We start from the raw sequence: 13,229 nt of genomic DNA, 5'->3' as shown, positions 1-13,229 counted from the left end.
TGATTAACAGCCAGGTCTTCCTAATCTGCAAAGATAGTCAATAAAAGCGGGAAAAATCCACAGTAAATAAATAAAAAATGATAGGAAGACAGGAAAGAAAAGAGTGGAAAAAGGAGAGCTGTGATCACATGGACTTGTCTTTCTCTTACTGGCTCCTTCATTCAACCTTTTCTTTCATACCCTCTCTTTCTCTATTTCCCTTCTCTTCTTCTTCTCTTTCCTAGATTCTTCCTCTTTTCTCTCTACCCTCTGCCATGGCTGAGGATAAGGTACTTTTCCAGCTCAAAAAAATTCTCTTTATAGCCTTGTTATTGTATTTTTGGTGAGAAAGCAGTGACCCATAAATGGGAGAGTTGAAAATGTCTCTTGGGATTTCCTGTTGGTTATTGGATGAAGCTGAAATCATGTGGGATGCATATTTTTTGTTTTTATATTTATTTGTTTTTTGTTTATTCCTTTTCAGTTGGAAAAAGGGGATGGTGGGGTTTAGTATTTGGGGATGAAAATTCTTTTTTTTTTTTTTTGCTGAAAGTTTTGTCTTTGAGCTTAAGGCTGAAAGCCATGTTTTGCTATTTTTTGAGTTGATCTATGGTTTTCTGTGAAGTTTCAATTTTTTTTTTTTCTTGAAAGAGAGGTTCTGAACTGGGTTTTGTACTGAGTTGAGATTTGTTTGTTTCCGACCCCTGTATCGTACTCTGATCTTGTATATTATAATCTTATGTCGTTGTTACACTCTTAGCTATTCGTGTTTTTCTTGTTTGTCCTGAACTTATGATAGTTTCCCTTGCTAGTTGTTTACGAGATTTTCTTTTATTTCTGATTCTGTTATCTGCATTAGCCATTACTTTATTTTTATTTATTTTAGTTACATTACTCGTTGTGTTCCCTTCAGTTCTTACTTTCAACGACTTCAATTGGAGTTTGTACTAGTAACACAGTGCTGTTATAGTTCTTGGTTCCATGCCTATAATTTTCTTAGCAGAATATTTCCACCACTGAAGTTTCCAAAATATCATTCTGAAGTTGCTCTCACCCGGTGTTTTTTTCTCATGTTATTAAACTTAAATGTGATTTTCTAATTGGGTATGTTGTTTATCATCATAGTCTCCACCTAGTGTTTTTTATATGGCTTCCAGTTGGTAAATGCATTCTTCTAACTTTTACATGCTGTTTATCATCGTAGTCTCCACCTAGTTTTTTTTGTCTGTCTATTGGTTAAGTGTATTCTTCCAACTTTTAGCTTCCTTCGGAAACCATTAGCAATGATTCAAAAATATTTTGTGAAGTAGGTTAGGATTCTAATATTTTATATACCTTTGCAATTTTAAAGGAGATGTCCTCCTCCGTCGTCAATGACAATGATTCCGTCACTGGTCACATCATATCCACAACTATTGGAGGCAAAAACGGGGAGCCCAAACAGGTATCATCTTTGTAAATTCCTCTCTGCTAATAATATTACGCCTATGTTAAAAATGCCTTATGACATTCATCTTGTACTGCAAATTTAATGTCTTTCGACGATCATCATTGTAGACTATTAGTTACAAGGCCGAACGAGTGGTAGGAACTGGCTCGTTTGGAATTGTTTTCCAGGTATGCTAATTGTAAATACTTGGTTCATTATTCTTGCTATCTTCATCACATGCTGATAATTCTTTTTCTTGTAGGCAAAATGCTTGGAAACTGGGGAGGCAGTGGCCATTAAAAAGGTTTTACAGGACAGAAGATACAAGAACCGTGAACTACAGTTAATGCGAGTCTTGGATCATCCAAATGTGATCTCACTGAAACATTGTTTCTTCTCAACTACAAGTACAGATGAACTTTTTCTAAATTTGGTGATGGAATATGTTCCGGAGTCCATGTATAGAGTCTTAAAGCACTATAGCAATGCTAATCAAAGAATGCCTATCATCTATGTGAAACTTTACATGTACCAGGTATGCCTAATACATTTTGGTGATTTATTAATATCTCTGATTTATTTAAGCAGTGCTTAATAAAAGTTTGTGGCATGCTAGCAGATTTTCAGGGGATTGGCATATATTCACACTGTTCCCAAAGTTTGTCACAGAGACTTGAAGCCTCAAAATATTCTGGTTTGTTCGCATGTTTTTTAATATGTATATATTGTGAGAGAACTTCTTTATATGTGAGAATGAGAGAAGTAAATGGTCAAGATTTATATACAAGTAATTTTAGTTTTTAAATTGGGTGACTTTAATAAACTTTTAATCTTAACAATCCATGTAGGATTATATGGCTCAGATTTGCTTCTCTCCCCCTCATATATATGTATATGTCTGATTCATTCTTAAAAAAATAGTCAATATTTCTGACTTTAATGTGTTTCTATGAATATTCCAGGTGGATCCTCTTACACACCAAGTAAAGCTATGTGATTTTGGAAGTGCCAAAGTTCTAGTAGGTCTTATTTTGTTTTGGTATGCTTAGTTTTTGTCCATCTTTTTCACACACCATTATCTTTTATATTGACTAAGTAATAGCTTAGAATGTCAACCAATAATAACCTATCCATGGCTCCAAAAAGTTGTACTTTAGATGAAACAGTCCCAATTTTTCGATGTTTTGATTTCAATATCTTGTGTGGATGTCTTGCTGTGCTCAACACCAAACTGTAGGGCTCTTTGTTGACTTGTGGTGTAGCACAATATATTTTATTTTTTTGGAGGCTTTTATGATGTCTTGTATTCATTCAACTTGTGTTTTTGTGGGAGTGTGGGACTACTACTCATCTTACAATATCTAGGATCGCTATTTTTCTCTAATAATTGATTTTTTTCCAATGAAGTGTTTCTTGTCCTGATCTTCTCTTTTGTCTCGTCAGGTGAAAGGTGAAGCTAATATATCATACATATGTTCACGATTCTATCGTGCCCCAGAACTTATATTTGGTGCTACAGAGTATACAACTTCTATTGATATTTGGTCAGCTGGCTGTGTCCTTGCTGAACTTCTTCTGGGCCAGGTTTGTCTCATTGATTATTAATCACTATTACTAGAATAATATTATTATATGAATTTGAATTTGCCACTAAATGAAGTAAATGCAATGCAATATACCTATCTGTTATCTGAAACAATTTAAACTTTTGCAGCCATTATTTCCAGGAGAAAATGCAGTAGACCAGCTTGTACATATTATAAAGGTAAATTGGTGTCAACATGTGTTTTATGTTCCTTAGTCATGCCTTCCTTGTTAGAAGTCATCTTTAAAAAAAATTGTTTCGTAGGTGCTTGGCACACCAACTCGAGAGGAAGTACGCTGTATGAATCCCAGTTACAATGACTTTAGATTTCCACAGATAAAAGCACATCCATGGCACAAGGTCTATAATTTTTTCTCCTTTCAGACAATTGTTTATTTTTGGATGAATAAAATGTAATTAATAGGAGAAAGGTCTAGACATGCTAACACATCAAAATTGTGTGTAGATTTTTCACAAAAAGATGCCTCCAGAAGCTATTGATCTGGCATCTCGGCTTTTGCAATACTCTCCAAGTCTTCGGTGTACTGCGGTTAGTGTGATTGCCTTTTTTTCCCGTCTTTGTATATTCTAATTAATTCCCTAATGCTACTATGTGCACCTGCCTATAATTCTTCTGAATTTGATTAATTCATGATTTTTTTCTTTAGAGAACTCATAGTCAATTTAAGAAGAATCTAATTTTGTTTTGTAGCTTGAAGCATGCGTACATCCTTTCTTTGATGAACTACGAGAACCCATTGTTCGCCTGCCAAATGGCCGTCCATTTCCTCCTCTATTTAACTTCAAACAGGAAGTAAGTCCTTAAAATATTCTTCTTGGTCTTACATGTGCTCTGGGAGCAAATTTTTTTGTAGAGACAATTTCAAAGGAATGAATTGATGCTATTTTTCAATCTGAAAAGATGCATAATCTATAGATCCATTTTCTTAGCTTTATATACCTGTCTGGTTATTTTGAGGTGTCTGTCTTTCAGTTTTTGTCTGTTAGAGTACACAAAGCAATGCATTAAGAAATATATCTATATACACACTGTTTCTCTCATTGATGTCCAAGCTAAACATCCTAAATAATGAACAATTATATTGTAATCCTTCTGTTTACAGTTAACCGGAGCGTCTCCAGAGCTTGTTAACAAGTTGATACCTGACCATGTGAAGCCACAAATAGGAATGCAATTTGTTCATCCAATAGGATCATGATGATAAGCTAGCAGGGACATAATGTATACTAGTTGATAAGTTAAACGAAAGTAGAACTGTTATTTTTGTTTAAATTACCATCTTTTTTACCTGGCCAGTGTAGTCTCAAGCTGAACCTGGACTGAGATTTGGGGTGCAGGATGGCTACACTTGATCTATCTGCATATGTATACACCTTTTGATTCTCTGTGACCACTGTTGGATCTTATTTTGAGGCAAGTAGCCTTGTTTATGTGTAGTAGTAGTAGTATACTTGGTCTGAAATGGTCAGAACTTAGAATACTTATGTAAGGGGAAAACTAAAGCCTTGGCTGGAAGAAGGGAAGGGAGGGTCCACATAGGTTTTTGGGTTGTTGGGTTTAATTTATTTTACTCCTTGTTAATGTAACGTGCTTTTTATAAATGCTGTTGACCAGTTTCTTTCCTTGTGAAATGTAATGTTGCTATCTGTATGTTTTCTTTTCTTTAATGCTGCTTCTAATAATGTCTCACATTTCATTTTGTTACTTGAGTTTTTCTAATTCTTAAGTTTTAGATATTTGATACTAACAGTTGTCATAAATTTTTATCTTGTTATTATATAATATATTCTAAAAATGTTTCCAGACTTTGCGCTTCGACCAATGTAATGTACTTAGTTGCTGCAAATCCATTAGATGTTATCTTTTTTTCAAAGAAAAAAAATTTACTTCTGGAAAAGTAATTGTATGCTGATATCTAATTATATATATGATAATATTGATTTTAATATTTTTTTTTAAAATAAGGTATATTTTAGTCTTCCACTTTCAGGAAATCTTAATTTTTAGTTTCCAGATTTTCTGTCACATCAATCTTTTCCATCTTCAATGTTGAACTGCCAACACAGTGTTGTGTCGGCCAACCACCATGCCGCTGTGAAGCCGCCTTTGCAGAAACCCCAGTCGTCGTCATCCTCTATCACGCACCTTTACCATTAATATCTAGATGTGAGCAACTTCATCGTGCCATCACCAAACGCGAACAGTGTCATTACGAGTTCAATCTCTCTGTCATACTCTCCCTTCATCATCACGAGGCCGTCATCAAAACCTCGTCATCCTCCAAGCTCGCACAGGACCATCACCATGAGCAACCATTCGCCATTGTCGCAAGCCTCCACAGTCATAACCAGCAAAACTCCCAATCCTCTAGGAAACCTGCATCGTGAGACTTATCTTTACTCCGCAAGCAACATTGTCATCCAAACGACGTGCAAGACAAAACCTAGAAAACGCAGTAGTCCAAAAAACCCTAAATTAAACCAGAACAGAAACCCTAACACATGCCTTGAGCTCGCGCGACCCGTACATCGCCTCACCACCTCCATCCTCGACGCCATCAAACCTGCAAGCAGATCCTAAATAAGAACCTTTAATGTGCTATTACACGAAAGAAATTCCAGCGCGTTTCTCCTTCGGAAAACGTCGCCGCTTCCTCTGCACCGACGACAACCTCTTCGTGAGTGCCAAGGCTTTTGTCGCCAGGGTGATTCTAGCCACGGGATTCGTCCACATGCTCTTTGATGCCACTGAAGCGCTCCAGCACTTGTGCTTGCTTTCGTTCCCGTGGTCCAAGTTCCCTTTCACTGGTGTTAGATTAGGGTTGCTGTTTTGGAGAATGGGAGTGAGACGAAAGAGGGCGTTGTGGCGGGTCTGACCATGGAGGATCAGGTTGACGAGGAGGAACTGCTCGGAGACCGTGAAGGAGTCAAGATAGCACCAGTGAGAGAGGGAGATTGACTCATTGTTCAAAAAAAATAAAAATGATGTAGTACTCCACTGTTAGCCAATTCAGCTTATTTTAAAGTTAATATTTTTTGAGGATGAAAAATTAAGGTTTCCTAAGTGTGGAGGACTAAAAGGTATCTTACTTTGAAAGATGGACTAAAAACAAATTCGTTTGATAGTTTAAAGACTAAAAAGATATTTAACTTGATAAATTATTACATACTATTGGTGTTTTAATACCTTATTTAAAGTTGAACAAAACAAGTTGTAGCTAGCACAGTTGTTTTTGAAGTCGAAAGATTTTGCTGATGAATTTTCTTAAAAGTAGATGGTAAAAAATTGAATTGTATACTGTACAGTCCTGGGGATTGGATGTAGATGGTGAAAAATTAAATTGTATACTGTACAGTCCTGGGGATTGGACGTAACATTAAGAATATTTGTGCATCATTATGTTGAACACTTTTGAACACTGTTTGATATGCATTCAATAGAAGAATGAATTGTTCTTCGGCTAATTTTAATTGAAAAGTAATTCATTAAATGTTTTAGACTATCCAGGTATAATTAAAATATGCAAAATTAAGATTTTAATGGAAAAAAAACTAGATCTTCTGTAATTTTATAAAAAAGAAATATACAAGTAACTTTTGTATTTTCAATCCAATGAACAAATCCGGTTCTTATTTTTGTGAACACCATTGACTCTACTCTTAAGATTGTGTATATCAAAGAAGTTTAATTTATAATGAATTGAATTAAGTCTTTACCTTTCAAATAAAGTATAATATAATAAAAATATTTTGAAATTATGATTTATTATATAAATGACATTAAATTAAATTAGTTCACAAACATCTCTACTCATGGATTCTTAAGTAAATCAATTATAGCAGTCTTAATTATTGATCTCATATTAGACTTAGCTACTAGCACGTTTGGATTTCTATTCAGGTAGACAGCTTATTAGAAAAGAAGCTAAAATTATGCAGTCCCTTCAAAGGTTTTAAACAAAACATATTAACCTTAAATTGATTGATTTTAGAATAAAGTGATACCCTACTTCATACCAAAACTGGATCAACCTTACCTCATACATAATAGTTGTTATAAACAGATGTATCTATGATCTATCATAAGTGTTAATATTGAAAGTACCATGATCAAACAGTTAAAAAGTATGGTACTCGGTGTTACTAGCCTTCCCTAGTCAAACTATTTGTACAAGTGTTCCTTCCTTGAGCTCCGAGACATGCAATTTCTAAATCATTGAAATACTAAAATACCATTTACCATCAAATTTCGCGCCTCTAGTTTCCACTAACATACGCTCGTTCACACTCCTGTTGATCAGCAACACTTTCCACTGCTTCCATCTTCACCATTCATTCATCATCACAATCCTAAACAAAAAATCCAAAGTTTTTAACCAAATAAACAAGTCAACGCATGGTGTCGGAACATGAAGTTCACGTGACTGTCTGTACGTGATCATAGCCTTGAAGCTAAACACTGTAGTTGTACCTCACAAACCATGCGACAATCACTGTCATATTCCCAAATCTCGAGTTGTCTTCCCTGTCCTCACCATCTTCATTCATTTCAGTTCGTTTTTTCTTTCTCTATTTTATTTATTTCCTTTTTTTGTAAAAAAAAATATAGGTTCTTTTCACTTTCGTTTCTCTCAACGCAGCAAGCACCGAGAGATTTTCCAAAAGGGTTCGCTTGTATTTATGCTCTTTTTTCTTTTCAGGAACTTAGAAGCAAAGATCCTAGTAGAAAAGTTGGAAACTTTGTTGCTCCCCACTACCTGAATCAGTTGTTTTTTAATGGATGATGCCAAAGTGATTGCTTGTTTAGCTTTCCTCTTTCTGTGTTATCAGGTGCTTCTTGTAGAGGGCACTGATAGCCTTCTCTCTCCAAAGGGTGTCAACTATGAAGGTTTGTCATTTCTTCATTTTTCTTGCTTCTCACATTTCTAACTTTGTTTCAGTGAGAGATTTTGTTTGGTTGTTATCAGTGGCTGCTTTGATGTCCATGAAGAGTAAGATGTATGACGAGTTTAATGCTATGGATGGTTGGGATATTAATTCGGTTGACCCCTGTACTTGGTCCATGGTTGGTTGCTCCGCCGAGGGTTATGTGGTTTCTCTGTAAGTCTTTTTGTCTCTCTTCCTTTCTTTTGGTTGTGACTAATGCAACAAATTATACATCTTTGAGTCTCCGAAGAGAGACCAACAATTCTTATTTTTGAAGGGTTACTTGTGGCATTCTTTCTCAAGCCACGAGGATATTGATAATTGGGGATAATTTGATGGTGTTGGCAGGGAAATGGCCAGTGCGGGTTTATCCGGGACGATATCCTCAGGAATTGGAAATTTGAGCCACCTTCATACATTGTGAGTTGCAACTTCAATGGTCGATACTTGTTTATTCGAATGTGCACTCTTGCTTGGTTCATTTAGCTGGTAATGATATTGATGCATATTTTGGCATATAGGATGTAAAATGTGTTATTTGAGTCCTCCCCTTTGATCACTTTGGGTCAATCCAATGTCTGTGAACAAAGTCCATTTTCTACTTTTGGAAACAGAGTCTTTTTAGGCTGCTATTTACACTGACGTCCTAGGCTGGTAGCTAGTGCCATAGTAGGGGTTCTTGTCTTGTGATTTTCTTTTCGATACCTTCATTTTTATTTGATATTGTATATGCAAGGAGAAATTTTTTTCATCAAAAACTAAAGTAGACATTCATTTATATTATCCAGCTTTGCTTATCACTTTGTTTTCCCATTGTATTATCTTAGGTTATTGCAGAACAATAAGTTATCTGGTCCTATTCCGACTGAGATAGGAAAGCTTTTAGAGCTTCAAACCCTTGACCTCTCTGGAAACCAGCTAGATGGAGAAATTCCTAGTTCATTGGGCTTTTTGACTCATCTTAGTTACTTGTGAGTGTGGTCTGACAAATAAATTTATAATTTATGATATTCTTGTTTCTTATTTGGCTAATTCAATAGCCTTTCTCTAATTGATTACTTCCTAATTTATTCATGCAAAGTATTTCAGGCGGCTCAGCAAAAATAAACTATCTGGACAGATCCCTGAGCTTGTTGCTAATCTCACAGACCTTTCATTCTTGTATGTTCTGTATCACGATTTTGTTGTATTTTTACCTCTTATATCCTCAAAAACGAAAATGTTAATTTCATTATACTGTACCTAATGCTGTAGGGATTTGTCATTCAATAATCTCAGTGGTCCCACTCCACAAATTTTAGCGAAAGGTTATAGGTGAGTTTTCTAACGCTGTATTATTTTCCCCGTCTGTATTCTTAAGGAAACAATTAAAAATGCTTGTGCTAGCTGCACGTTCAGTCGTTCCTTACCAAATTTTGCAATGGTTTAGTCAGCTAATACATTAAACATTACTTAACAAAGTCCTGTTTGAGGAGTATTTAATCAATTTATTGTTAGGGAAAGAGAATCTCTGCTTAATTGAAATAAAAAACTGAGATTATATTGAAGCTAGACGGATTAACTTATGTGTTCAGTATATGATGTTTTGTTTTTAAATTTTGATGGAAACTGGAGTACTACATCAATGATTTGGAACACCAAAGATGTTAACACCGTAGTGGTTACTAAAATCAAATCAAACAATTTCAAGTTATTTTTTATTTGCTAAGCAGAAAACTGATGCCGCAGCTATAGACTTTTGAGGATTATGGTTATTGCCATGTTAAAAATAATTATTGGCTTAACTTTTTTTTTTTTTTCGTTCTTCTAAATATTTAACCTTCTTGTTTCTTGCTTTACCTGACACTACTTCTTTGGTTGCAGTATTTCAGGGAACAGCTTCCTCTGCACCTCTTCTTCTCAAATTTGTATGGGCTTCTCAAAACCAGTTAATGGTAATGTAAATTTAACTTGTATATATTAAAAACCTAGTAATAAGTAAATCGAAGTACATATAAAGGATGATTCAACTGCAGATACAGGGTCATCTCAGTCGACTGGTGGTCATCACCAAAGGGTGCTTGCTGTTGTTATTGGCTTCAGTTGCACGTTTGTAATTTCAGTGGTGCTTCTTGTATTTTGGTTGCATTGGTACAGATCAAACATTCTGTACACATCTTATGGTACTTCCTGACATGAACTTCCTACGTTTTTTCTTCACTCTGTAACACATTCTAACAATATGCAAATATTGCTCACTGGTTTTTTCCTTTGACATTTGAAGTGGAGCAAGATTGTGAATTTGATATTGGCCATCTGAAGAGGTTCTCCTTCCGTGAATTGCAAATTGCTACTGGAAGTTTCAATTCAAAAAATATCCTAGGGCAAGGTGGTTTTGGTGTTGTCTACAAAGGATGCCTTGCGAATAAAATGTTAGTGGCAGTAAAGAGGTTGAAAGATCCCAACTATACTGGAGAAGTGCAGTTTCAAACAGAAGTTGAGATGATTGGCTTGGCAGTCCATCGAAACCTCTTGCGCCTTTATGGATTCTGTATGACACCGGATGAAAGGTTACTTGTTTATCCTTACATGCCCAATGGCAGTGTTGCTGATCGCTTGAGAGGTTTGTTTCATATTATTCATTTCTGTACTTAAGGCTGTGTAAAGTAATGTAACTGCTATTTACATGCCTCTTACAGTGGAAATTAGGAGATTCAAAATCAGTGACATTTTCAAATGGCAGTGTATGATCTGTAATAACTATTAAAATGTTTACTTTCTGTATCAAGAAAAATCTTGTGATAGCACCATAGTCCGTGCAGCTTATTCCTTTAATACATTCTTTCCTATATTAATAAATTCCAATGGCTCTTGATTTTAATGAATTTATGTTCTCCCTTGTCTTGAAACAGAGACTTGCCGTGAAAAGCCATCATTGGACTGGAACAGGCGAATGCGCGTTGCTCTTGGGACAGCACGCGGGCTTCTATACTTGCATGAACAATGCAATCCAAAAATAATCCACAGGGATGTTAAGGCTGCAAACATTTTGTTAGATGAAAGTTTTGAAGCTGTGGTGGGGGATTTTGGTCTTGCTAAGCTCTTAGATCAAAGGGATTCACATGTAACTACTGCAGTACGAGGGACAGTAGGTCACATTGCTCCAGAATATCTCTCAACTGGACAGTCATCTGAAAAAACAGATGTTTTTGGATTTGGCATATTACTTTTGGAGCTCATAACAGGACATAAGGCACTTGATGCAGGAAATGCTCAGGTCCAAAAGGGAATGATTCTTGATTGGGTGAGTAGTTTCTTTAAATAAATTACTTGTGAGCTCACTTTTTTACATGATAATAACCTTCACAACTTTATATTCCTGCAGGTTAGAACATTATATGAGGAGAAACGGGTGGAAGTTTTAGTGGATAGGGATCTGAGGGGATGTTTTGATCCTGTAGAGTTGGAGAAAGCAGTGGATTTGTCTCTACAGTGTACTCAGTCACTTCCCACTTTGCGGCCAAAGATGTCAGAAGTTCTGAAGATTCTAGAAAGTATGGTCGGACAGTCAATGCAGGCAGAGGAGTCACAAGGAGTGACTAACGTATACGGTGAAAGGACTTGCAGTTTCTCACAAAATTATAGTGATGTTCACGAAGAACCTTCCTTTATTATTGAAGCCATTGAGCTCTCTGGACCTCGCTGACACCATCATGTACATGTCTTTTTGCCTTTTATCCTTAGCTTTTTTCAACGTTTAATTTAATTCTAAATGATTATATTCCCCAGAATATTTAGGCATCTTTTCACTCAGAATCTATAATTGTGACATTTCCTTTAGGCAGTGAAGTTGTAAATAAAAAAAAAAAAAAAAATCTTGAAAAGGGTTTATCCATATGGAAAATGTTTTTACCAGATACAATCTTGAAAAGGGTATTCAATCTTACATTCTTTTTAGTCTTTACCTCACGACAAGTAAAGGATGTTGTGCTTATGCCATTTGTTTTAAGGATGTGACATGTAAACCTTTTTATTTAGTGCGATAATTACAATTTGTATGAAATTGTGGGATAGTCGAGCTTTCAATGTAAAATTCAAAGCAAATATGATGTGGATTTGAATAACATAAATGTCGTACCAATAAACAGAAGTCAAACCTGTGTTTTGGTTTGTGAAGAGTAGTGTGGTCCAAATCTGATAACTTGTACTCTTAGAAAAGGGAAGTGTGGGGTTCCCTTTCCCTTTGACGCAGGACTTGTTCAGGGCCTACTACTAATAGGAAAACAATAAATCACTTACGTCTAAATTAGTGTATTGTGTTCAACAAGTTGTTCTTTATAAGGGAAGATCAACGTATCATAAACACTACCATGTAACATTTAATTAAATTTTAGTTGTCATAAATTTATATATTTTTAATTAAAAAATATCTTTTGTAAGATATTTAAATTTCTTAATAAGATATATTTTTAATTAACTTTTTATACCTCCAAATTCTAAGGACTCAATTTCTTAATTACTTCTTCAAATTTAATTATTGAATTAAATAAATAACCTCTATTTCTTATTAAGCTTAATTATCAAAACAAACTTCACTCAATCTCTACAACTTATAAGTTTATTTTTTTGTCACTATATATATTAGTTTAGGATAAAATATGTGTAGTTTATTTTTACTGAAATATAAGTACATCTAAAAAACAAATATGTTATTCTAATATATAAATTGTTTCTCTAAAATAAGTTTATCTATATTTCTTATTACTAGATGAGTATATTACAATAACTTTCAGATGTTATATTCATAAAATTAAGAACACAGAAATTTTCATAAAAGAAATTAATTAATTTATAAATACTTTTGATATTGTTTTAAGCCTTAAATTTCAAACATTAATTATTTTCATAAGTGAAGTTTAAGAATTCAAACCTCTTTCTTGTTTGTATACTATTTCGTATACTCAACTCCTTTGTGTACGTAGGGCCCATCTCGCCGTAGGCCCCAATAATTCCACGTTCTCCGATATTCGACGCAACCTGTTGCCCAAGTATTATAATGCTATCAAGACTGTCAGTTTAGTTAAAATATTCAATTTTTACGATATTTTTGATTTTTTTTATTTTTTATTTTGGAAAGGTATGGTTTGTTGTGGAAATGTTTCTAATATAATTTATTTTCAAAAAGTCACATTGTACTACAAATCATCTTAATTATGTAATTTATAGAAAAAAAATGACTCAGTGCTTCTCGTTTCATATATAGCATCCAAGTCTTGTTCAATAAGAAGATAAAAAAATAAAATAAAATTC

At 34.6% G+C, this 13,229-nt stretch overlaps 2 protein-coding genes across 4 annotated transcripts; both read left to right on the top strand.

Moving 5' to 3' along the window:
• The first annotated feature begins 94 nt into the window (after positions 1-94).
• On the top strand, positions 95-4,681 carry LOC106775012 (shaggy-related protein kinase eta). The gene is made up of 12 exons (XM_014662034.2): positions 95-269; positions 1,331-1,423; positions 1,537-1,596; positions 1,671-1,943; positions 2,028-2,102; positions 2,371-2,427; positions 2,852-2,992; positions 3,123-3,173; positions 3,258-3,353; positions 3,460-3,543; positions 3,706-3,807; positions 4,118-4,681. Exons 1-12 carry the CDS (start codon positions 255-257, stop codon positions 4,211-4,213), a joined length of 1,143 nt encoding a protein of 380 aa, XP_014517520.1. The 5' UTR covers positions 95-254; the 3' UTR covers positions 4,214-4,681.
• Positions 4,682-7,397: 2,716 nt separating this feature from the next.
• Positions 7,398-11,971, top strand: LOC106775008 (probable LRR receptor-like serine/threonine-protein kinase At5g45780). Of its 3 annotated transcripts, XM_022786591.1 has the most exons (12): positions 7,398-7,566; positions 7,715-7,902; positions 7,982-8,114; positions 8,289-8,360; positions 8,768-8,911; positions 9,030-9,101; positions 9,195-9,254; positions 9,804-9,874; positions 9,956-10,102; positions 10,204-10,542; positions 10,832-11,223; positions 11,305-11,970. In XM_022786591.1, exons 2-12 carry the CDS (start codon positions 7,791-7,793, stop codon positions 11,623-11,625), a joined length of 1,863 nt encoding a protein of 620 aa, XP_022642312.1. In that variant the 5' UTR covers positions 7,398-7,566; positions 7,715-7,790; the 3' UTR covers positions 11,626-11,970. The 3 variants fall into 3 exon arrangements, with proteins under 3 accessions (XP_022642312.1, XP_014517516.1, XP_014517515.1); XM_014662029.2 differs by lacking the exon at positions 7,398-7,566 and having other exon boundaries at positions 7,588-7,902; XM_014662030.2 differs by lacking the exons at positions 7,398-7,566; positions 8,768-8,911 and having other exon boundaries at positions 7,587-7,902; positions 11,305-11,971.
• Positions 11,972-13,229: the final 1,258 nt, after the last annotated feature.

This window comes from Vigna radiata, chromosome 10 (genome assembly GCF_000741045.1).
Source record: "Vigna radiata var. radiata cultivar VC1973A chromosome 10, Vradiata_ver6, whole genome shotgun sequence".
NCBI classification, from domain to species: Eukaryota; Viridiplantae; Streptophyta; class Magnoliopsida; order Fabales; family Fabaceae; genus Vigna; species Vigna radiata.
This window is presented reverse-complemented; position numbering and strand designations above follow the sequence as displayed.